Consider the following 26,522-nt stretch of genomic DNA (forward strand, 5'->3'; position numbering starts at 1 on the left):
TAGGTCTCCAGTCTGCTATCCACCAAAGCCACCCCAGACCATCACTTTACCACCACCATGCTTGACGGTTGGCTGCTTGTTCAGTGGTCATTTCTCTTCCATGATGGACACAATGGAAAACATGTATAAATTTGAAAACTACCATCTTGCAAGCAAAACTTACTCATATTAATATATAGGTTTGAGTATTGAGAAAAATATGCCAAAATGTATGTGTGCATTTGTCCCCAGATGTTCAATAATGTTCTGTGATGTTGATATTGTTTTTAGGATACCATTAGAGTGCTAGCACACTTGCATATATGTAACACATGTACTTCAAAAGTTCAGTCAAGAATGAGAAACATCCTAGTACTTTTGTCAGGTAGTGTACTGTATTTCACCAATTAATCGCCCGGGCGTTTAATATGCCAAATCAACTTGGACCCCGGGCATTTAAAAGAACCAGGCGGCTATTCGCTGCAGGCCTTTATTTATTTTTGCACAGACCTGCACCAGGCCATTATCGTGATGACGGTGCACCCTTTTTTTCTAACGTTAGCGAGCGCTCTTATTTTGCCAGAAAACAAAAGTGCCGCATTGTTATTGTGCGGCTAACTGTTTACTTCTGCAAAAATAAGGTGAGAAGCCTTATTTTGGGTTACCTCATCATGATGCAAATAATTGCCCCGGCGGTTATTCGGGTGGGCGTTTAATACGCAAAATGGGTGCAGACCCCAGGCGTTTATAAGAACTCGGCGGCTATTTGCGGCCGGGTGATTAATTGGTGAAATACGGTATTTAAAGGTCAGATCAGTGATGTTGGATCAGATTTTGTCTTTCACAAGCATTTTCACTATTGTCCATTTTGGTGAGGACCCCTCGTGGTCACCAGGAGTTGCATGGCAACTAGGCCTACTTGTGAGACAGATTACAGGCCCTATCTTGCACCCGGCACAAAGCGGTGGCAAGCGTGACACAAGTGTCTTTGCAAGTTTCCTCCTGGTGCAGTTGTTATTTTCCCATCCAGCGCCACATTGTGTGAATAGCAAATGCATTTGTGCCCATCTGAGTGCCTATGGGCATGTTGGTCTTCAAATGAAATGTGGTCAGGTGCATTGTTGGAGCATTGCTATCTTGAGGCAGCTGACAGTGATTGCACAACTGACCAAAAACCAGGTCTGAAGTCAGTGGGGCAGTTTTCATTGTTATTTTAAGGACACATCATCAGGATACCAATATGTGCCTACATAGGTGCATGCCAACACACGCACACACACAGTGATGCTTTTGTGCACACAGGGATGCCTGCTGCACCTCAGGGAGCTTTGGTGGAATTGTGCTGTTGCCACAGATGATCTGCATGTGCGTTTTCACCTTGTACATGAGCAGATTCATTTCCTCTTCTTGCCTGGAAAATGCTCCATTGTAATAGCATTCTACCAAAGTGTAAGCACAAATGGCGTTTTCTGCCGTTAAAATAGCAAAAGTGGACTTGGACTTATTCTAAATGCCCTTGTACCATACTCTTCAGATTGAGTGCTTAGATCATTAAAATAGAGTCCACTGTCATCACTGCAGCTGCATTTCAGGTAGCAAGATGGAGTAGCTGGGGCCATCGCACAAAAAACATCAGTATGGAGAAAAGGAAATTTCAAGAGAAATGGAGCAATGCTTACTTAGTTGTACCTCACAGGTTGGATAAAGCCACGTGGCTAATCTGTAAGCAGGTGAAAGCAATGCACAAGGAGTTTAACATACTGAAAAATGCCATTATGACGTCATTATCAATCATAAAATATATGATAAGTTCACAGGCGAGGAGCACACAACTAAGCTTGAACTATTTCAAAGAGGCTAAACTGCCCAGCAGTCAGTTTTCATAAATGTGTTTTCATATTGTGTTTGTTTTGCATTACTGGCTGCAAACCATTTCCTGAGCTAAACTGCAGACATGCACCTTAGTCATTAAACCATCTATGAGTGGACAAAAAAGGGGGATCTCCTTCAGAAAACACAACCTACATTTTTCGTGTGATTCACAATTGGCATTTAGTCTAGAATTGGGTTTTTTGTATGTCTTTTTCTTCGGCAGTCCTCAATCCAGTGTTGGGTCCCTCAGTCATCAAAACCTCGAAAACTCTGTTTTAAAGCTTGCATGGGCCTAAACAAATAACATCCACAGGAGTTGACACCAGTTGGGGGCTTCCCTATGTTAGTTCTGAAAAAAATTAGCAAGTCAGTGACTGACATACCAGTTTCTCCCAGCAGGTTTTGGCAACAACAAATTATTCACATGAAATATGGTGACCCTGGGCCCAGCCCGTCAGCACCTAATACATTGTCCCACTGTGGAAAGTAAAACTCCCAGTGCAAGGCAACAGCTCGCCTGTTCCCTTCACCTCAGTCAACCCCTCACAACACAAGACTCTAACCCTCCCTGCCAATGTTCAGTTGGAATAAACATGAAGTCACTTTGGAGGACTCTTCTCATCTCTCAAGAATTAATGTATCAGAACACACACACACACACACACACACACACACACACACACACATTTATACACAGTTTCTTATCTAGAGTGTATTCCAAAGTGACTGTCAGATATGTATTTGACACTATTATACTTGCTCTCGTGTGTTTACTTTGGATCTCTCTCTCTCAGACACACACACAGATGTACAAATACCTAAAATGAGACAGCAAAAGAGTGGTGGAGAGAGAAAAAGTGAAATAGTGAGACAGAAAGTGGGAAAGAAATCGTCATCATCGTCATCTTATGTAAACTTGTGTCTGAAGCAGCACTTGACTCTGAAAATGTTTCCCAAGGTGAGCGGAGGTTTATATTATGCCTCAGTGGGAATGTTGTAGCTCTTCATTTCTCTGCACCACTAGAAGCATCTCCTCACACTGCAGTGGAGAACGAGGTAAGTCATGGTAAGCAGCAGCAACGCTCCAACATGATTCACGTTGCTTGGGTGCCAATTCAGTGCATATTGCGATTCTGTAATTATTACAATATTTTAATTATTTTTTAATTCAACTTTTATAATAATTATAATGAACATATAAAGATTAGAAATAAAATTTAATTAAATAATTGACTAAGTTAATTAAAAAAGTACAATAAAGTGTCACAATAAAGTTGTATTCTTAATTAAGATTGGGGAAACGTATTTTGTCGCAGATTATGCTTGTTTCTGATGTATCATAAATACATTTCAAATCAACATATCTTTTACATCATGTCGGGCAGCATTTCAGCCATTTTTGTTACTTCAGCCACCAAAAGTAGCTCAGAGCTCATTCCCACTGGCTTTAACTGAGGTCTTGGGGGAGGATAATTAGCAATTACACTGCTCGTGCAAAACTACACACACACACACACACACACACACATGCAAGAGGAACTGGGAAAATCAGTCAGGGAGCGCAGCTGGAAACAACACTCACTGTGCAGCCAACAGGAAGAGCTTCATCAGAATGGACGCTTAGTGGCGTGAGGTCAGCTTTCAGTTTGCCTGCTAACAGCTGTAGTGTGCCTTGTTTTCTTTTGAAAATTGTTTTTGTTGCCCCAAACACTAAAAAACATTTAAAACAAAATTAATAATAAATGAATTCAGACACTTTATTCCCCTGGGTCCCAGGAGGATATACCATACTTGAAGACTGATAATTAGATTCAAAGCGGTGCGATTAAAACAAGTTGAAATAATCATTCATACTTAATCAATTCTAATGAGTTAGAAAAATTAAAAAAGGACCCAATGGACCCCATCTCAAGGACCTCAGTTTGAAAACCACTGTACTAGAATAAAGTATTAACCAGAAAGGGAAACAATTCAGTTTCAGTTCAACACTGAAAAAAAGTTTTTATTATTTGGACAAATCAAATAAATAAAATCACTTGTAATTTTTTTTAAAATGACACTTGTGTTCAAAACAATAAGGCTACTGACACTTTGACTTCATATGTCAATATGACCCATGATTGATAACACACTATGATCGATGTACCTAAAAACAAGACACTTTATCTTTAAGAAAACATTAAATGTATTTCAGATATCTGAGAAGAACAGTAGAAGAAATGTATTTCTAAATGGGATGTAATTTGGACATATTTGTCTTGCTGTCCTTATTGATTCATGAGCCTTTGTTTTCTACTAATGACTTTGTTTGGAAAGAGATGTTCAGCAGATGTTCAGCAAAATGTCAGTTGATATATAAATTAAATGTCAATAAGTGTTTATATTGTCAGTAAGCCATAATGTCAGTAAGCCATAAATTCTCTACTGACATTCTGTTGTACGTGTTTGCTGAATTTTAACCAACATGTTTGCCTAGTTGACATCGTTTTTTTGTTTTTTTTGTTTTTTTTGTTTGTTTTTTTTGTTTTGGGTTTTATTTTGTACTGGTTTAGGCTATTTTGGCTGGCTCATCTCTTATCAGAATGCCACTGTCAGATCAGTTGGGACACCCTTGTGGGAAAAGTAGCACCTGGATTGGATTGTTTTATTTCTAACGATTGTTCCATCCCAAAGTCATCATGTTCAATAAAATCCTAATACATTTCTATACAGCACAACTGTGATTACAGTCAGAAAGGGCCAGTATTTCAGATTTCAGATTCATCTGTATGTTATGAGGTCATCATTGCAGCATTATTTGTAAAGTTTTGAAGTGTTACTTTGCACAGGTGTAGATCGTCAGGCGTTGTTCAGGTGTTCTATTGTCTTTGCTACACTACTTTTCTAGCAAACTGTAAACATTGCTCTGAATTTTGCCGACACCATCAGTAATCCAATGTGTTTTATTAGAAGTATGAAAGTGGAGACACACAGGAACAACTGGGAGAGACAGGGAGATGACATGCGAGAAAGGTTCTAGACAGGACCTGAACTCAGTTTACTGTTGCCATATGGCACCCATGTCAGACCACTGGGCCAACAGGGTGACCCATGCTGATATTTTGAACTGCTTTCTAGTGTGTTGTAATCAGACAGGATTAAATGCTGTGCTGTACTACCAGCAGTATATATTTCAGTCTGTCAGGGTTCAAGCAGACAGAGGCTCATAGTGGTGGAAATGGATCCCCTTAGAACAGGTAATCTTCATTACTGCTCCATTCAGACTGGTGTCCATTATCAATCTCATCATTCCCTCTGCTATCAACGATGGCCTGGGGAGAAGGAGAAAGAGGGAAGTTAAAGGTATAAGGTGGTACAGGATATAATATAAAAAATAACCCCCCTGCCATTCTATGAACTGCTGCCAACTCTTGACCAACTTAAGTATCAGGTCCTGTGCCACTTACAGTTTTTCTCGATTGCTAAAACACAAAAACTGGTTCCTGTAGCACAAAAACCCAAACCTTTTTGTGATTCCCAGAAGCACACAAACATTTCTCATAACCATAAATTCACCTGTTTCCACACGTTTCAATATTCAAAACTCTTTCTGCAAAACCTTACACAAAAGTGGACAGATAAATCATTCATTGCACTGTGTGTTCATTCAGCAAACACATGCTCTCAATATAATTAACTCAAGTTATCATGACCTAAACTCAGAGACCACACCTTTCTCCAAGTGCAAACACTCAGCCTAAAAATTGTTAACACACCAGTCAGAATTGTGGGTAAATAAATAGGGCCTGGAGGCTTGTTCATGTGCTTTGGAGCAGTGGATCACAACCATGCCGAGGCTGGTGGACCACAAAGAGGAAGAGGAAGAGGATGAAGCAATTTTACCGTGTGCCTTTTGAGAGGAATCCTGACAGGGTTAAGGAGCAATGATTCCAATATGTGCAGGTTATTGCTATACAACACAGAAATGTTATAGTGTGTAGAGTAAAGGTCCATCTTTCATTCCAATACACACAGTACTGTGTTTGAAGTAAAATGTGTGTTTTTGACTCCTGTAGAGAAGCTTTGAGATGGATGCCATGGCTGACCCTCATGAGTACATCTTTACCGATGAAGCAGGCTTCAATCTGACAAAAAGGCGCAAAAGGGGCTGCAACATCATTGGACACCGAGCAGTCACACAAGTTCCAGGCCAGAGGGGAGGCAGCATCACCACGTGTGCAGCTATTAGCAATCGTGGCATCCTCCACCGCCATGCCATACTGGCTCCACAAGGGGATATTTCCCACACTGCAGACATAATGTGTGATGTTGACGAAATACTATGGCCTGACCCTGACCTGAGACAAGATCATGCTAATGCTGTTGCCGATGCTGATGCTGATGAACCTGTATATGTGCTGAATATGGAAATACTGTGAATAAAACCTATTGTGGACATTTTGGTGGCAGTGTTTTGAATTAATCCCTCCAGTGTGTAACAAACACTCATGTAGTCTGTGTTTTGACAGCTTGTGTGTGTTGTCTGAGGGGAAAAACTAATTGGGACCCAGAAGTTGGATGTTTGTACCGTTGGGTGTGAGTTTTTAGAATTGTGTGTGAAGATTTGAGAAACTGGTGAGTTGTTCCAGGAATTGTGGCTAAGCAATTGAGAAAAACTGTAAATACTTGCACCAGCACTTCCTCTTTGCATTCTTGATTACCTTTCTTGTGCACTCAACTTTTTGTAGTCTATTGCCAAAAAATGTCCTCAACTTTGAGTACACTTTGAGTACAAAGTTGTATCTCCATAAAAATGTGACAGTGGCACGAAGAAATCCAGTTCCAGGCGCTCAAGTGGATTACAAAAGTCAAAAAGCCTTTATTCTAAGGGTTTCATGGTTAAGATGCCACATAATTAAAAATACACCAACATGTATCAGTAAAAACCACCAACCTCAGGGTGTCTTGACACACAGTAGTACAAGCCAATACATTATCAGTGAACCTGTGTTGAAAATGAGAACTGATGTCCTGATACAAGGTCACCAGGGGCAGACCAGAACAAAAGCAGATGAGAGGTCCAAAGCAACATATAGAGCCTTAAGCTGTGTAAATCTGTAACACTGAACCTTCAGTTCTGTTGTCGTATCACTATTTTTCAATACCTGCATCTTCTCTGATGCACACTACATATCTACAAATCAGTTTTTGGTGTCCCGACAAAGCAAGCAAAGCACCAACTGTGGAGATCCATGTTCTCCTGACTTGGCATGGCTCAAATGCACATTCTTATGGCCATTTATGGAATTAGGCCATAAATGGCCTAATTCCTACAACTGAATTCCCACCTTTAGATTTTTTTTTTTTTTTTTGCCATTTCTGCTTTATTTGACAGTAGTGAATCCCACCTTTGTGCATCCAATATGCCTTGTTTGAGGTGTTTCACTTTGTCCCCTCCCCTGGCATCCAAACTGATAACCTCAGTGCCCATGACTTTCAGTATGGAGTAACTCACAATGTTGAGCTTCCTCAGGTAATGCTGAGTGTAGGCCGAAATTAGAGGATCTGAGCAATCGACAAGTAAAATAGGGAACAAGGACATTAGAGATGTAACTTGGGGCAAGATCATGCAGTACAGATAATCAACAGAATCTTATAATTTATTCTGAATTCCATAGGAAGCCAATGGAGGGACACAATAATAGAGTTAAAGTAGAATCTATGGATGGTAAACTTGGCAGCTGCATTTTCAATCAATTGTTAACTGGTCAGAGCAGCTTGTAAAGGGAACTACAGTGATCCAAGAGGAGGAAATGAAAGTTTGAATGAATAGTTCCAGATCCTTTTAAGATAACATACATCTAATTTCTGCAATATAGCTGAAGGAAAAAAAATGGGTAAACTGAGTAAGTGAGGTAGAGGCCAGGCCTCGGTGTTGAAGATTGTGAGTTCAAGCCTCAGCTTGTGCAACATTCCCACGTGCGAAAATTCACCAAATTTTGCACAAAGGTCCAGTCCCATGCCAGATCATCATTGTCAGATTTTTGTCTTGATGACTTATTTATTTATTTTACAGTGGTTTGAAATCTGCCTTTCCATACATAGGCGGCTGCTGTCATGTGACTGTCTTAGTCAATTTGTGAAGCCTCACATAAAATGACACTTGCCAATTAGCTCAGTGAGATAGAGTGTTGTCCTTTATGCCAGAAACTGTGAGTTCAAGCCTCAGCTGATACCAAATGCACATAAGAATGCCACCTTTCTTTTCATCTTCCTATTCTCTACTTGTTGCTCAGAATTGCCTAAACTTGCCTGGCCCCGACCATTGCTGCACAGCAGCTATAATGTTTATTGTATTTTAGTCTGCTGTGTTCATTTTGTCCCTATTGTTCCTCCATAGTCTTGTCAGCTTGTTTTTCCTCACACCTGCCCTGCATTGTCTCATTAGCCCCGCCCCCGTGTTGCATGTCTTTGTTGTGTCTTGGCCAATCATCTGTCCCCTCCAGGCCTGTGTCCTGCCCTTTTCTTACCAGGTGTGTCAATCAGTTCAGTTTAAGTTCATAATCCCAATGTCCACCCTCACACACTCACTGACTTTGAGGCGCGCTCCCGCTAAGTCAGTGAGGGCTCAGGGCTCAGGGCTCAGGGAGGAGATTGAGATTCAGCCATATTCTTCTGCTTGTTGCTTAGAATTGCTTAAAACTGCCCGGACCCGACCCATCGCTGCACAGCAGCTATAATTGAATTTGAGGCTGTCTGAAGCTCAGCTGCAATGCAGGAGTCGCCAGGGCCAAAATGGACAAAAGGGACAAAAATATATAAAAGATATCTGTTGTCTAAAATATCTGTTGAGATATCTGTTGTCCAAAATAAATGTCAACTTTTTGGTTTTAAATGAAGGACTTTAGCCAGTTGGAGTGTAATTGTTAAGCCTTTCGGCAAGGTTTTAGTTGACACCTTCTCTTCCTCTGCAAAGACGTTATGAATTCTTTATGGTCTTTCTTCTTCAATACAACATGAAGACAGACTGTATCTGTTCATACTATAGTATTGTAGATTTTTGAAGACATTTCACTTCTCATTCAAGAAACTTGAATGAGATACTTGAATGAGAGAGACACACAACATACACACACAAACACACACACCCTTGATCCCTTCCACATGTCTAACTTCTCCCTGAGCCCCCGCGGACTGGTAGAACATGACCAAATCTCTGTATGTATAACATCACAAAGGTGGTCAAATGTATTCCTTAATCTGAAAGCTCAGATATCCCAAATGAATTATTTTTGGAATGACTTGACAGGTTTTTGGCCTCCCCTTAAGTTATGTAGCAGCTTGCTGCCTGAAATGTCAGTCTCCACTCCATAGATCGCTCCTTTGGCACTAAAGATGCAACTTAGGATATAGCTTTCAATTGTCTTATTCTTCAAAAACCTCTCATGGCTCTGAGATGCAGACTTACAAAAATATCACAATTTTGGCATTGGCCAACACTCTGGAATTCAACAAGTCCACCATTTTATTCTTCAATTCCCTGGTCAATGTAAGAATATTAGGAGTCTTGTCTGCTTTATCTTTAAACTTTATTCTAAGTTTAAATTAAGTCTCTTCTATCCTCATCACTCCACTGCCTGTAGCTCCTGACTCTTCCCCACATCCACTCACATTAATGTCCACTTATGATTGGTCCCTTTCATCCTGGCTACTGTCTCCATACATATCATTAGGAACCAAAGATTTCTTTTGTAATATGACTGTATTGTTTGTAATTTGCCCACTGGGTCAGCACCTGTTGCACATCTGTCTGGCCAGGAAGGGGTTTCCTCTATCTGTGGTCCTTCTCAAGATTTCCTCAATTTTTCCCTTTTCCACCTCTGGGTTTCTGAGGAGTTTTTTCTTGGCTGCTTTGAGGAATAAGTCACGAGATGTCATCCTGTCTGTTATGCACTTTTGGGCCTATAAAGCCCTTTGAGACTATAAACTGATATGGTTCTCTAAATAAACTTTAACTTGAACCCTTAGCTGCATGTCTTTCTCTCTATGCCCTGCCTGTCCTGCCTCTGTCCAGTGTACCTATGTGTGCCAAAATAAATCTTAAGAAAAAAAAAAAAAAAAAAAAAAGTAAGCAAACTGCACATTCAATTTATATGACTTTGGCAATAGCAAAATAGTACCTGTCTAGACAACCTCACTGACTATAATGGATGAACGTCATTAATTATAAAGCTTTTTTTTTTTCGTTGATGCTGGCTCATTATGCTTGCTGTGAGGACAAAGTGAAAGATGAAAACCCTGTATTTCAACCATGACAATTCAGCAGATTCTTGAGTTAGCTGAGTCAATATCAGTATAGAGTGCCATTGAGACTTCCCAATGACACAAAAAAAAAGATGAGATTTTCCACTGAACTCCATATCCATTGTATAAAGTAGACCTTAAGCTGTTAGAAATGCATGTTGGTCAAGCTCCTGCACCTTTTATAAATTGACTGCAAAAATAGAAAGTACAAGTGAATTGCAAAATGTGTCCACCCTGTCATGGGACAATTTCTAAATAGAGTAAATATGTTCTAATCATATTGATTACAAAATGTACATTTTCAGAAAGGTATTTGGTCCCTTGTTCAGGAATATATTTTAGTTTCTGGAAAACATCTCTCAAAAATACAGAAATTATGGAAAAATATGTTTGTATATGTAAAATCTGTGAAAGTTGTACTTTCTTTTCTGAATAAACTCTATAAATAAAGGTATCTGGTCAAACTTTGAAATAATACTGTTTGGCCCTAATCTCTTCAGAGCAAAATCACACAAAAGGTTTTGATAACTTGTGAAAATAATTATTTATTCACATAAAACATGAACATGACGGGGTGGACAATGACATGACGGGGTGGACAATGTTATGGTTTTGTCAACAAATGTTTTTTGTCAAAACATGACTTTTTTCACCTACTGTATTTTGAATTGTGCACAGGTAGGCTACATTTGGAAATGACACTCAACAACAGCAAAAATAAATAAATAAAACCTTCAACTAGACGAAAAAACAAGATTGATATAAACAAAACAAAAACCCTTGGTCCCTAAATGTAGGCCTACCACAAAAAGTATAAACATAGGTATCCTTTCAAATGGTTTCTTTCTCTGCATATGTTTTGTCCTCCACTTGACTTCTGGAACACTGAAAAACTTATAAAACTGTTATAAAACTAGACTTGATGACGGGGTGGACAATGACAGGGTGGACGTTTCTGGCTGAAGTTAGCATTTAATGAGCACATGGTGGGCCATTAGCTAGCAACATGTATCAGTTATGAAGGTGACTGTGTATACTTTAACAAACATATTTTGAATTTCTGAAAAGCATTTATATAGATTCATATTTTGCAATGACAGGGTGGACACATTAAGATTGAACACATTCAAGTTCAATCATAAAATGATGAAAATGTCAAAATATAAATGTTGATATGTACTCTCTCTGCATGAGCTATTCTTCACTCCATTTGTAAAAGACAAAGCAGTGGTAGTGATGTCACTGATTACAGCAGGGAGTTTCTTTTAGTGGCAGTAACCACCTAATGACGGGGTGGACAGCAAATCCAGGGACACATGCAAAACGTTTATTATTATTATTACATTAGACCATAAATGATGCGATTGACTCATTTCATTCAAGTACTTGATGAGAGCAACAAGAGCATGTAAAAGGTTTGTACATTGTATATCATTTATCTACTTATTTCACTCAGTGAAGTTAGTAGAGAGGAGTTTGGGACATGGCAAAATCACATGCATCTAATCATAGAAAATTTTTTAAAATATGAAAAACACCCTTTTAAAGATGTATCTCTGTACCAATGTGTGTTTAAATGTTTGGCCATTTATAATAAACCCTCAGAGTTTTGTTATTTTGCAAATTTTTCATGAAAAGTGAGTGATTTCTGCCTGGGACACCAAATGGTACCCTATATTGATATTGACTCAGCTATTGTTTCCTGTCCTTTTTTTTTTTTTTTTTTTTTAGATTACCAAAAATCTTCCAATGAGCGCTATGTTAAAGGCCCCATGGTGTACACTTTTCCAGGGTTTTATTTTAACTGCTGATATCTCTACATGATGTATTTGTGGTTTTGAGTATCTGTGGTCTGCTAAATATAGTTTTACAGCTCCTCTCTCTTGCATTTTCCCGGAGCTCTGGCAGCACGGTTCATTTAGCCAATCAGAAGAGAGAATCAGCCCCTCTCCACTGATTGGCTGACTCTTTTCTGAGTGACATATGGTCGGGCCAATCAACCGACGTCAGTGCGCAATGCATTCTGGGACGTAAACAATAGCGCGCCGCCATATTAAGCAAGAGAAAAACTGAGCCAATGAGATACAGTAACTATTTGAAAACTTGTTGAAACCGAGTTATCATCTTATGTAAGATTGATTCTGCTTTGATGTGGACACACTACGCCAGCACAGGATTTTACCTGTGTCTACACCAGCAGTCACCAGGGAGAGGAGGAAGCGCAAGCGGTGCAAACATAAACAAAGGAGGGGGAAGAGAGCCGGATCCACGCTAGGCTAAAGGCTAAAGGCTAAAAGCTAACCCCTCCAGACCAGCAGTACCGTCGCTCTTGCTCTCTAATGTTCGCTTCCTCGACAACAAACTGGATGAGCTCCGCTTGCTAAGAGACACCTACAGAGACTGGAGAGACTGCTGTGTGGGGGCTTTTACGGAGACATGGCTCCATGGAAACATCCCATCCCTGCAGGAGTAGAGCACTGAACACTGTCAGAGACCCCTCTCACCCGCTGCACAAACCCTGCTGGACCAGTGAAACCGGGACCCTGAGCGTGATGTTATACGACTGTACGATCCTGAACCACCTCAAATCCGTTTACTACAAGATGTTTCAGAATGGTAAGGTATTTTTGTTAAATATGTTGTAAATATGTTGTGAAATTGTTGCCCTGGGAGCGGAGGGGTACTGGCTAAGTTCACTAGCTTGTCAGCTTGTTGGCCGGGGAGTTGAGGCTAACTGGCTAAGTTTGCTAGCTTGGTGGCTTGTTGCCTGGGGACGCAGGCGCTGTGGGCGGAGTCACTGACGCCATATACCATACTGACGTCAGGAATTTGAGGAAGTGCAATCTGCTCGTTTTACAGGAACAGTTTCAAAAATGGGCTGTGTGCACTTCTCCATTCATCATAGGTGAAATGCATGGGACAGTATTTATGTGGCCCCACGACCTTCCCTATCACGCAAAAACAACGAAAATTGCATTTTCAAGCCATGGGGCCTTAAAGATTTTTCTTTAAGGCCCCAGAATTTAAGAATTAAAACAAACAAACAACAACAACAACAAAAAAAAAAAACAACGCACAAACAAAAAACAAAACAAAAACAAAAATCTTCGTCTCTCCCTGATTTCCCTTCTTTCCTTGGCATTCCTTTGTCATCCATAGGCTCACAGCAATATTTGTCTCATAAATCACCCTATTCAGTGTAAATGTAGCTGCAGGCTGAATAATAAAATAGGCTTTGGCCCAACACTCACCCTTACTTAGTGTGTATGTGTGTGTGTGCGTACATGCACGCGCACATGTGCGTGCGTGTGTGTATGCCTGTGTTAAGGAAGTCATCTGGGCTCCATTTCCTTTAACAGCGATAAGCGCCATTCCTGTTGTTTGTGTGCACAGTGCACACATCCAGACCCATGAACTTATAAAAGGACATTTTTCCTCTGATGTGGACCCATCCAGGGCCATGAATAAACAGTGTGGTCACTGCAGTATTGAGTGGAGGAAATCTTAGCTCAACAATTCTGACCTATGGAGGTTACCAAGTGGTGTTTCTTTATTAGCTGATCTGTAGATTATTTGTCAAATACCATGGTGGTTACAGAGGACCTCGGCACATATCTGCGGCCAACAGTGTGATGCTCTCATGTATAGTTGAATCAAATCTGTAAGTGTTTATTCAGCTAGTTTGATTAATTTCTGGTAGTGAAAAACACCAGAAGCAAAGTCAGAACCACCCCAAATAAACACTTGTCAGGCTTCCTGGCAGATGAAGTCTGCTCCAAAGCCATACTTCAGGCATGGAACACTGAAGCAAGACTTTAATGAGATTATGCACAGAAAACAGAGAGCTGAATGGCCTATTTTGTTGTCATCACACGCTTCTTTGAATGCTTTCAAGATTATTGGTATTTACTTGCAGTTGATTGGGACCAAATACCATCACAATACTGAACAAACTGCATACCAGTATAATTATAATCAATCACTGACAAAAAACTTGTCGTAGTTAGTCAAAGCAACAGTTATGTAATATTATTATGTATGATGTTTGCACAATACAAGTTAAAGATTCAAAGTGTTATTCAATGGCCTCTGGCTAATGAAGAGGGAAGAAAAAGCTTGTCACAAGTGTTTCGTATCCATGTCTCAACAATTTTATGTCACATTTTTAGCCATTTCGATGAGTAAGATCTTGGTTCCATCAGTGATTTGGGACTCTAATTAAACTTGAACTATACTTTAACCACTGCTAAGAGTCACAGTAATAGTCTAAATTCTTGCACATCTTTAGTCTAGGTTTGATGGGGCATCACACCTACAGTGTTGGCAGTACATCACAGATATGAACTATGAAAGTTGAAGATGGCCAAATGTGGACCTGTAGCCAAGAGTAGTTGAAAACTGATATATGGGGTGTTCTGCCATCATAGAACCACCAATCCATAACCATTGAGCAGAGCCAGACATTTACACCACCTTGTATCTAGACTTATACAATAGCTAATTCATACTTTTTATGGTGTGTTCAGTCTTTGTGGCTCAGACTCATTCTCTCATGCTGTTTTGACCATAAGAACTATGAATTGATCAATGTTCACAGATACAGATATTAAACTTGTGTCCATGAGCACGAATTTGCCTTTTTGTGCATATGGGCATGAATTTAATTTGGGTTGATGAACATTACTCCATTACCAGACATGGTCTTGGTCTGCGAAAACGAGCACTGATCTCGCCTCCGATTCAAAACCGGGTCACCTGAGTGAAAATCATGTTGACTGACCCACCCACCACCCCGCCTTCCTCCTAATGTGGAGGTGTTTATACCCCACAATAAGCCATAAGTGGTACAAGCATGAACTAGAACTGGATTTGGGCTTAGCGAGCTAACTTCAGGCTTAACCCTGGCTTTTCTGTACCATAAAGGTGGCTTACTTTTAATCGGGCTATGTTGCCATGGTAACATATGCTGAACACCTCACCTGCTCCGGAGCAGGTTAAGTTCAGGATAAAAGCTCAGCAGGTAGAAAAGCCCCACCTACTGACCAATCAGCTCTCTTGGAAAATGACCTGCCCATTTTCCCTTTCTTCTTCTTTTATAAAATTAAAATTAATACATTTTACAATTCTTCTTGTATTTTTGACTCTGCACTGCCCAACCAAAAATTGATCTTGTAGACTGATGTAATGATTTTCTAAAAAATGTTTTTGAAAATAAATGAGGGGAATTTAATTCAGAGGGTTAAATAAAAGTCTGATAAAACACACGCCAGCCTCTGGGCTCCTTTAGGTTTCCATTAGTTTGCTCATATTTAGTATAGTCTGCCCTGAAAAGTCCACATGAGAGTTGGTGCCAAATGTTTTACTGTCTTTAAGTGACAGTGAAATAATATTTTAACCAGAAGAATAAACACGAGGCGTCAGATAGTTTATAAAATGAAATATCAAAATCAGTTGAATCAAAGTGACGATTCTGACGAAACTCAAACTGAAGGCTGCGGTCCAGCGAGGGTCGACCCTCACTGTGAGAGAGGGCCAGTTCCTCTGCAGGAGTGTATGGCTGAGTGGGAGACACATTCATTTATTGAACACACAAATGTTAGTGTAGTCAGATTGACTCGTGCCGTCATGGTGGGGAAGTAATATTATAATCCCACTAATTTACACATTGACACAGTTGGTGGATTATTGATTTATATTCATCACATTTATTAATGATTATTGTCTGCTCCGTCGTTGTAAAGTATGCGGCTCGGGTAGATTTTTCCTTGTCTGTGATTGGTTGCATGCAGCAAACTCCGCCCTTTTTATGTGAGCGCGCACAGATCTAGATTGGAAAGCCTGGGTTGAATTAGTGAGTTGATAGCCGGCTTTATGGTACCGAAAATCCTGAGTGCTGATGTCTCGTTAAGTGAAGCCAGATAAGTAAGAGAAAGCCCGGCTATGTTAATCCAGCTTTATGGTACAGGCCTCTGCTCTGTCATTCATTAGTGTTTTCACCTGTGTCTTGTTTGCCTTTCCCAGCTTCCCACACCTGTCCTGAGTTGTGTATCAGCCCAGATTGTTCTGTTCCCTCCTGAGCTCCCCTCAGCCAATTCTGCCCAATTTCAAATCATGAAAAGACAAAAGTGTTGTTGCTTTACGAAAACTAATGTGAACGCCTATATTACGTTGATGGAATACTGGTGTGAAGAAAATTTCTCTGAAAATTCTTGTTCATATCATAGTGGAATGAATGGAAACCAATGATTGGATAAAGGGTAAGAAAAATGATAATGCAGTTCATAAATATGCCTGCTTGCTTCGGGAAGAATTAGCAGAAACGTGTAGTATGTACATTTTTTAGATAGGCTAGTACACTAAATATGCAGAATCACTAATATGTAGGGCTGTAGCGATACACTAATCTCACGATACGATGCGATACGATACACGATATTCAGCTCACGATACGATATATATCACGATATTCGGCCAACGATACGATTCGATACGATACGATTGGATACGATACGATTCGATACACTTTCATCATTTTCTGAAAGATTTTAAAGGGACAGAGTGATTTTGGTGACATCTTGTGAGTGTTCCATTGACTTGGATTGAATTAACTGAACTGAAAACTGAAAGCATCAATCAGTTACATAATATATGGCTCTGACTGGACAGAGAGTCTACAGTTTGCAAATGCTGGACAAAATGAATCAAAGATGTGATGAGAAAATTAGTATGGCTTGACTCCAATAATTTAACAGTATGTTAAATTAGTATTATTATTTTAAAAATGTAAATTACTTATCAAACAAACCTAACAATTCAGCTGCCAATGAATGAGCAGTAGTATGCATGTGATAACACAGATTGAAAAATAAGCCGAAGTGATACCTCTTCTCTGAATAGACAAGCTAAGCCAGTGTGCTGCTGTTAGCCAGTGAAAATAGACCAGAGTGGCAACTCTTCGCTTTGTTACACAATCTATGTCAGTGCGCTGCTGTAGCGCCTCTCTCCTGAATCTCTTAGCTCTGACTGCGTAAACAGGGAGAGAAAGACGTCGGCGTCTGTGTAAAGAGAGTATCTAGACGGGTAACTTGCTAGAAATGCTCTACATCGACACTAGCGGCTGGTTGACCTAATTGCTCTCCTGCAACGTGAACGGGGGAAATGGGCGGCGAGCAGAGTGCCAGACGGAACACGGGGGATTTGAATGGGGCTTAATGTATCAAAACTCGCAGCTGAAAAATTGATACTTTCTGGGGAAACAAAATATCGATATATATCGCAGAATCGATAAAACTGCTCAGCCTTACTAATATGGGTGTGCCCTGGTGGTTCACGGTGTAGAGCACGTATCAAGTAATACTAAGACTAAACTGCAGCAGCCTGGGTTCAAATCTGGTCCATTCTCTCCACTGTGACTGTCCAATAAAGCAGAAATAATATTTAAAAGATACATTTAAAAAAATCTGGTATGTTCCTTTTAAGAAGACAGGGGATGGGCACATTTAAAAAGAGAAGCTAGAAGACAGAGACATGCCCATTTGTGTCTCGTTCGTGTGTGTATGTGTGCACTCGCGTGTGTGAACTCACTTCAAAACTCCAAACTTGCTCATGCTGCGTTTGAAATCATCTTTGAACTTGACAAACTTGCCCATGTTGTCCTCATGTTCTACTGAGTGCAGCAAAGGAGTGTCAACAAAGGCTGGACAGAGGACATTGATACGAACCCCATAGTCACCTTGAGAGGCTGCATCCTGCAACACACACACACACACAGAGAGAGAGAGTACACCGTTGCATTTTTAGAATGAGAGTTCAAACAGTAATACTGTGCTCATTGTTTGTGTGTGTGTGCGTGTGTGTATGTGTGTGTGTTCCATTCCATAGATGTAGCACACGGACATGTTTGAACAAGTCAACGCTTAATGTGTTTGCAAAAGAAAAGTGTGTGTGTGTGTTTGTGTGTGTGTGTGTGTGCATATACTGTATTACATGGAAAAAAACAGGATTTCTTAAAATGAAAATGCACCTCAATATCAGTTACCATTGAAGAAAATTTCAATATCCTAATTTTTCTCAGCCACTAAACAGAAAATCTCACTTGTCCTAAAATTTTATAACCGGTTAGTGTGTTACAACATTGAATTTATATGGTAAACAGTTTCTATGGACAAGGAATTGCAACAGATGAAAAAGCAAGAGGAGAAAATGCCTTGACACTATGAGATTTAGCTACTAAAGCATCTATAATATTCCATATGAAATTTCATATGAAATAACCATATGAAATTGCTATGTTAGATTGCCATAAGATTATGTCGGCTCCAGGTGAGCTAAGGAGTGCTTTGTTGAACTAAACACAAATTGGATTTGTCCAGCTTGCATCAGACTGTAGGTTGCAAGCAAGACCAGATGAACAAGATAGATGTTGCTGCTGCTAATAGTTATTTAAAATGTGTCACAAAGATATTTGTCCAAATTTATGACCATGTTAAGCTAGAGTTTATCTATACTTCTGACTGTGTGTGTGTGTGTGTGTGTGTGTGTGTGTGTGTGTGTGTGTGTGTGTGTGTTTCTTACCGCCATAGCTCTGGTGAAGCCAATAACTCCATGTTTAGTGGCTGTATAGACAGGCTGATGTGGAGAATGCAGGAAGGCTGGATAATAACACACCAAGAGAAAGGAAGAAAACACCAGTTACCAGGAGTAATTTAATTTTAAATTAAATTAGAGAGAGAGAGACGGAAGGGGATAGTATAGTGGGGCAGGTGTGTGTGTGTTTTTTTTTTTGGGCACCTCTCTCTCTCTTTATGTATGTGTATATATATATATATATATATATATATACAGTACAGGCCAAAAGTTTGGACACACCTTCTCATTCAATGCGTTTTCTTTATTTTCATGACTATTTACATTGTAGATTCTCACCGAAGGCATCCAAACTATGAATGAACACATGTGGAGTTATGTACTTAACAAAAAAAGGTGAAATAACTGAAAACATCTTTTATATTCTAGTTTCTTCAAAATAGCCACCCTTTGCTCTGATTACTGCTTTGCACACTCTTGGCATTCTCTCCATGAGCTTCAAGAGGTAGTCACCTGAAATGGTTTTCCAACAGTCTTGAAGGAGTTCCCAGAGGTGTTTAGCACTTGTTGGCCCCTTTGCCTTCACTCTGCGGTCCAGCTCACCCCAAACCATCTGGATTGGGTTCAGGTCCGGTGACTGTGGAGGCCAGGTCATCTGCCGCAGCACTCCATCACTCTCCTTCTTGGTCAAATAGCCCTTACACAGCCTGGAGGTGTGTTTGGGCTCATTGTCCTGTTGAAAAATAAATGATCGTCCAACTAAACGCAAACCAGATGGGATGGCATGTTGCTTCAGGATGCTGTGGTAGCCATGCTGGTTCAGTGTGCCTTCAATTTTGAATAAATCCCCAACAGTGTCACCAGCAAAACACCCCCACACCATCACACCTCCTCCTCCATGCTTCACAATGGGAACCAGGCATGTGGAATCCATCCGTTCACCTTTTCTGCGTCTCACAAAGACACAGAGGTTGGAACCAAAGATCTCAAATTTGGACTCATCAGACCAAAGCACAGATTTCCACTGGTCTAATGTCCATTCCTTGTGTTTCTTGGCCCAAACAAATCTCTTCTGCTTGTTGCCTCTCCTTAGCAGTGGTTTCCTAGCAGCTATTTGATTGGCGCAGTCTCCTCTTAACAGTTGTTCTAGAGATGGGTCTGCTGCTAGAACTCTGTGTGGCATTTATCTGGTCTCTGATCTGAGCTGCTGTTAACTTGCGATTTCTGAGGCTGGTGACTCGGATGAACTTGTCCTCAGAAGCAGAGGTGACTCTTGGTCTTCCTTTCCTGGGTCGGTCCTCATGTGTGCCAGTTTTGTTGTAGCGCTTGATGGTTTTTGCGACTCCACTAGGGGACACATTTAAAGTTTTTGCAATTTTCCGGACTGACTGACCTTCATTTCTTAAAGTAATGATGGCCACTCGTTTTTCTTTAGTTAGCTGATTGGTTCTTGCCATAATATGAATTTTAACAGTTGTCCAATAGGGCTGTCGGCTGTGTAGTAACCTGACTTCTGCACAACACAACTGATGGTCCCAACCCCATTGATAAAGCAAGAAATTCCACTAATTAACCCTGATAAGGCACACCTGTGAAGTGAAACCCATTTCAGGTGACAACCTCTTGAAGCTCATCGAGAGTGTGCAGCATCTTAGCTGTTCTGAGGACTGCACTCTTCTGGACAGAGATTTGTATTCTGTACCTGCTGCCAGCATCTTGCACCCTGCTTTGATGTGCTGTACTGTGTTAAGGGCATCTTTGCACAGCCTGCACCTAGGGTCCTGCCTGGTATGGTAGCCCCCAGCCTCTATGTAGTGTTGTAGTCAAGACCGCACCAACCGAGACCAAGACATTACCAGGGCTAGAGAGTACCGAGACCAAGACATTACCGGGGCTAGAGAGTACCGAGACCAAGAGAATACCAAGACATTTGAAGGTCGAGAACTGAACTAAATGAACTAAGTGAAAAAACCTGATATACCATTTTAGCAAGGTGTTTTTGTTAACTTTTTTGAATATTGGTCTTTAAGTTAAGCAATTTGAGAACATTTTGCATTTTGGTGGTTTGACAGCTATATTTTGACTCATTTCAAGCAATTAAAGCTTTTTTACTTATATCTTGAAATAAGATGTTAATCTGAATTTGTCAGGTGAATATGGCTTATAATGAGTGTAAAGAGATTAATACACCTTCATCTGAAATAAGATACACTTCCTTTTAGTTTTTGCATGGGCCTTATAAAAGACATATGTAGATGTCCAAAGATGCAAAAAAAGTGAGCACAGAAAAAGAAAAAACAATTTAGATGCATGACCATGAAGAACTTATGCAACAACAGAGAAAGCCAGCCAATGTCCCTTTTTAGAAGTATTTAATTCTCCTGGGCAGCCATATCAACAACAGTTTCCTTCATAAAATTACTGTATAAATGAACTAGGAACAGTTTAACTGAAAATGATGGCATGGCAAGCCTGAATAAAATGTGTAAAAAAACAAAACAAAACAAACACCCTCAAAAGTCTGAGCTCAACACTAACAATACAGCTCAACTAATATTTTAACAAATACATTTCACATTTTATTATAGGCTACTTAACACTCTGGAAAATATTTTTATCTTATTTTCACCTGATGGCCGGTTCTTTTTTCGCTATTCAGGTTGCTTATATTGAGATGTAGAAGAGAAGAATTAATATAGACCAAGGGTTACTCAGCACACACACACACACAATTAGGCTGATTGAAAGTAAATGCATTGCAGTTATATCAGTACTCCTAAGATAGCCTATACTATTATTTTAAACATACATCTGATATAATCTAGCCTACTGATAGGGCCTAATATCGCCACAGTCTTACAGTATCTAGTGATCTGAATGTTCAATTACCGTATTCATCCGAATATAACACGATATTTTTTCCACTGAAAATGCCCTGAAAAAACGCCCTTGTCTAATATTGGGGGTCTAAGCAAATACACATGTATTGAACTTGCATATGTAAACCAGTAGGTAGGCTCGCCTGATGCCGCGATTACCGGCGAATGGCCGCATTGTGCAGTCAATAATCAACCATGTTGTCTGTGTCATTGTCCGTTGTGCTGCTGCAGCTGTGCATAAACAAAAGTTGATTTACACTGAAAGGTATATATGGCAGTATGTGTGCGCCGCTCACCTGTCAGATCCGACAGACCTGACTGAGTGGGTGAGGTACCGACCGGTGCCGCGGCCGGCCGGTCTGCCTGACGCCGATGTATTTTTCCAAAAAAGGGTCTTGAAAAAGAGGGGGCGTCTTAAAATCAGGGTCGTCTTTTATGTGGGTCAATACGGTATTAAAAAATAGAAATAAAACAATATTTAGACATGTATACTTATGCGTTTAATCTGTCTGCAATCTTTTGCCAAGGCATCTCCCTCGCTTTGTTAATTGCAACAGTGTTGCCTTTTTTTGTGATGATTTCCCTATATTCCCCTATATTCCCTATATTCTTCTTCAGCCGCTGAAAATGTCGAGGCTCTCCTTTTCCCCTCCTTTTGAGACATTTGTATCTTCGTTTCGACAATCGACTGTTCTGGGCTGCTTATGTACCCCGTGAACACACACACTTGAGGCTTGTTCAAACGTGGCTAGAATTAGCGTTGACTTGACACGGCTGAATCGTGTTAATGGAACGGGTTGAGGCTTTACTGAAAGTTGACGCTAATTCAAGCCAGGCTATATCATGTAAGTGCAGCTTTCTTTAGCTGCTTTCATGGAACAGCCCCCAGGAACCTTAAATTGAGGAGGAAATAAAACTAGAAAAGTGCAGTTTGTGGGGAAACTGCGTGGGCAAGCTGGAAGAGTGACATTGGTGCTTGGGAGAGTATCTCCTGAAAGTAGTGGTCAAACAAATGCTTTTTCCTCAATGACAGTAGGCCCGAGCAGAAAATAAAATGTAATATGAGAAAGGTAAGGCGTTGGGCATTCAAACTGTGTAAAAACTATTTTTCAACTCCCAAAAATGCTTGCCCTAGAGTGAGTTAAAAAAGTGTGTTTCTCCGTCTCTGCCCACATTCTGAGTTCCAGATATAATGGGAGTCTATGGGGAAGAGAGCTGACACTCCTGCCTTGTTAAGTGTCACTGTTTAAAAAGTTGAAGCTACTTTGCTTTTGTATTCACATTTTTCAAAGCAAAACTAGTTTTCCTACTACTTTATCCGAATTTATGCATGTGGAGTGAAAATTGTGGCCAGGAGAGCAAGTAAAAGACAACATTTTTAGATGATTTTCCAGGGCTGCTGCACTCTAGCCATGATCTCACTCACTCTGGCACTCCGAACATTCCACCATTAGTGTGTATTGCAGCCGAAATTCCGACTTCAAACTTGAAGTGCGGAAAAACTGAAAGCCGGAGCGCCTTGAAAATCAACACACCACTTCTTCTCCACAAGCCGCACGTTTTTCATATTTGGCGCGTGGACGCAGGTCAAAAGCTCTGAGGCTCAGAGCCTTGGGAAGTTTTGACCATTCATTTCGGATGGCTGAAGATTTCCATAAAATCGGAATTGCAAAAATTCCGTAAGTCAGATTCCTTATAAAAGTAATAGCACACTATTCCCAATCGGGCCGCACATTTTTGTAATTTATTGTGTGGGCCTAAAACGAAAGCTGTAGGAGTTACGTGCCAAAAAACGTACAGAATAATAAAGAAAGAAATAGTAAGAAGAACATGAGTGTGCAAGCTGCCAGCTTGCCAACTAATGATTAAGTCCCACAAACACCAAGAGACAATTCTCAGAAGATTCAAATGGTTTCCCTTTTTTTCAAAACTAACTAACTAACTATAGATGTTAATGTACATCTGGTATGGTTTTCTTATCATAAAGTATTAGCTGAATTATTACTTTAATGTTTGTGCAGACAAAAAGTGTATAGTGCAGCTAACTTTATTTGTGCATTCTGGGGAAATGATTTCTGTGTATATCAGTAGTTTTTGAACATTTTCAGCACATTTTAACAATACCATGATAATACCAATAATTATAATTTTGGTTGTTATAATCGTGATATAAAAATTTCATACCGTTACATCTGTAACAGGTATGTGCTTTGTGCAAACAAGCAACAAATTATAGAAGCCAGAGAGACACACCATGCATCACTACATAGTCAGTATATATTCACTTTTTTCATATTAATGAAATCAAATCTCACTTTAAATTACTGCTTTTAAACAATCTAATTTTAGCATTACCATTACATACTGAGTTTTGATTGTCTTAAATTAAGCCATTTTTAAAAAATATTTTTTATCAAACAAATTTGATGAACCGCACTCAGTGCTATTAATTTTAATCTAGCTAGCCTGACGAGTGCTTTGCTGAGCCAAATGATCGACCCTCTGCAGCTGAAGTACCAACATGGAGCAAGCTGTAGACTCCCGTTGGTCTGTTGGTCGCATCTAATGTTCAACAGCTCAATCCATTTACTGGTGTAGTGAACGTTTCCATTGCATAACAGGGTTTTTCCTGGCTCAAACTGAGGCAGAGGTGGTACCATCCTGATCATGCGCACACGTGCATGTATACCTCGTCTTCAACTGGCTCAAGCAAACACTTTTTACAAGCAACGTATTTTGTGTGTTAGGAGTCTAATATATAATTAAGAAAATGACAATTATCATGTTAAAGCATATTTTATTAAAAAATAAATACAGAGAAGGTGCCCTGTTCAAAATTAAATTCACTGCAGAAATTTGAAATCTTACCAAGAATATTTGTTATTTCTAGTCCAAAAGAAAAACCCTCATTACACTTAAAATAAGAGTCGCCTAAAAAGTAGTTTGTTTTTAGACCACTTTCACTTGTTTCAAGATAATTTTTCCTTGTTCATTTTTTTTTTAACTTACTACAAGTTGTTTTTTGCTTGTTATAAGTTTTAAAAAATCTGCCAATAGCACAAGTGAAAAATCGCTTGAAACAAGTGAAAGTGGTCTAAAAACAAACTACTTGGTGATGGGGTCCGTTTCACAAAGCAGGTTTAGTGAAAACTCGGAGTCTGTTAACCCTGAAATGAGGGAAGCTCTGAGTTTTCCGTTTCACAGTGGGAGGTAACTCAAAGCAAAGAAAGAGGGGTAACTCTAGCCTGTTTCACAGAGGGAGGTAACTTAAGCTCTCGGTCAGTTACCGCAGTAACAGACTCCATGAAACTAACCTGGTCGGGACCAGGTTTTTCTCATGAAACCTCCAGTTTCTCTGTGTGTCCGCCCTCTTTCAGCCACACACGGTATTTAACTTCCTCATTCATTCAGTCAGCAGGCGAGTTTTGCCGTGGCATATTAGTTCTGCCGTCTGTTATTTAAAAAAAAAAAAAGTCAGTAGGCCTTTATTAGAAGTCCATTAGTAGTTAGGTGGCGACTTTCGGCGACTTGTGGCTCTTTTCTTCCTCTTTGGCAGTTTTGGCAGCGACTTCTGGTGCACTCTTGTTGATACAGCGCCACCGCATCGGCGCAATGCTGCAACTGCAGTTAAAATGACATCCATCTACCACAACGCTTGTCAGAAAACAACAGTTTTCTAGACGTCAGAGTTTTGAGAGCTGGGGGCGGCATGAAATTAGGCTGAGGCGGCCGCCTCGTAATTTTATATGCAGGAAAAACCCTGCATAAGAGCCTCCCAAGTAACACCTGGGGCCTTGACTAATACCTGGCGCCTGGGGGCTTCACCAATACCTGTTAACTGGAGACTTGACAATGCTATGGAAGCTATTGTTAGCAAGCTAACTTGCCTGTAATATACAGTTGGTGCTCTGAAAGTTAGCAAAAAAACGACCGAGGGAAGAGCTTATTTTCGCTCAATGTCTTTGGATGAGGAATGGAAATTTTCTGATATAAACTTTGCCAGTGTAGCTAATTATATGGTTAACTTACTTGTCTTTATTCTTCCTCTCAATGTGTCGTTAAAAGTTTGATGTTGTCCCAGTGGTTTCTGTGAGTCGTGCACCGCAGAATTTGCACACTGCAGAGTGTTTTCGCCTGCATGTCATTTTGCAGATAAATGATTTTGGAAACCAAACTTAATGATACTTGATTTTGCTGACATTTTTCATGGCGAGTGTCACAGGGATTCCAAACATGACCACCATTTCTCCAGCCATCTTCATCCACTCTGTGCGTTCAATGGGCGTGTCACTCAAGGTGTCGCAAAGGCTGTGTGACAGGCAGCAGCTGCACTTTTCTTTTTTCTCTTGTCCCAGTAGTGAGAGCCTGGTCTCGACCAGTCTTGATCAAAAATCGCCCAGTCCGAGACCGAGACAAGACCGAGTAGGAATTCCTACGATTCTGAGACGAGACTGAGACCCTCAAAAAGTGGTCTGGAGACCGATCTCGAGACCTGCAACACTACCTCTATGCATCTTGTGCTTGGGGCCTGTTCTTGTGCTGCCATGATCAGTGCCTCTGTGCTGTCTTTCAGTCCAGCCTTTTCCAGCCACTGGTATGTTTCTCCATATCAGCCATGTCTGCTATCTGTCGGTGGTACAATCCATGTAGGGGCTTGCCCGTCCATGATAGTACCTCTTCCTCTTCCTCCTCCTCCTCATTGGGGGGCCATCTTCTTGATGTATTCCTGGATCTCAGCCTCTGCCTCCCTGTTTCTGCTCAGTGTACAGCCTGAAGGTGCTGGTGAAACCCTCCATGCATTGTGAGGAGCTTCCATGTCTTGATAAAAGTGGCCAGAATATTATACCAGCGGGCTCCCTGATCACTGGCAGGGCGTAGGTGTTGATGGCTCGGATCTTGTTCTGTCCATTCAGCTGGCTCCTC

General features: G+C 40.4%; 1 protein-coding gene across 1 annotated transcript in view; it reads right to left on the minus strand.

The window, feature by feature from the left end:
* Positions 1-4,354: 4,354 nt before the first annotated feature.
* hpgd (15-hydroxyprostaglandin dehydrogenase) overlaps positions 4,355-26,522 on the minus strand; it is a 70,243-nt gene continuing 48,075 nt past the window's right edge. Inside the window, exons 5-7 of the mRNA XM_030066208.1 lie at positions 18,709-18,785; positions 17,719-17,882; positions 4,355-5,162 (exon numbers count right to left, since the gene is read on the minus strand). Coding sequence (XP_029922068.1) covers positions 5,039-5,162; positions 17,719-17,882; positions 18,709-18,785 — 365 coding nt within the window. The 3' untranslated portion in view covers positions 4,355-5,038. The remainder of the gene's footprint in view (positions 5,163-17,718; positions 17,883-18,708; positions 18,786-26,522) is intronic.

The sequence above is a fragment of the Myripristis murdjan genome, chromosome 1, assembly GCF_902150065.1.
Source record: "Myripristis murdjan chromosome 1, fMyrMur1.1, whole genome shotgun sequence".
Lineage (NCBI taxonomy): Eukaryota > Metazoa > Chordata > Actinopteri > Holocentriformes > Holocentridae > Myripristis > Myripristis murdjan.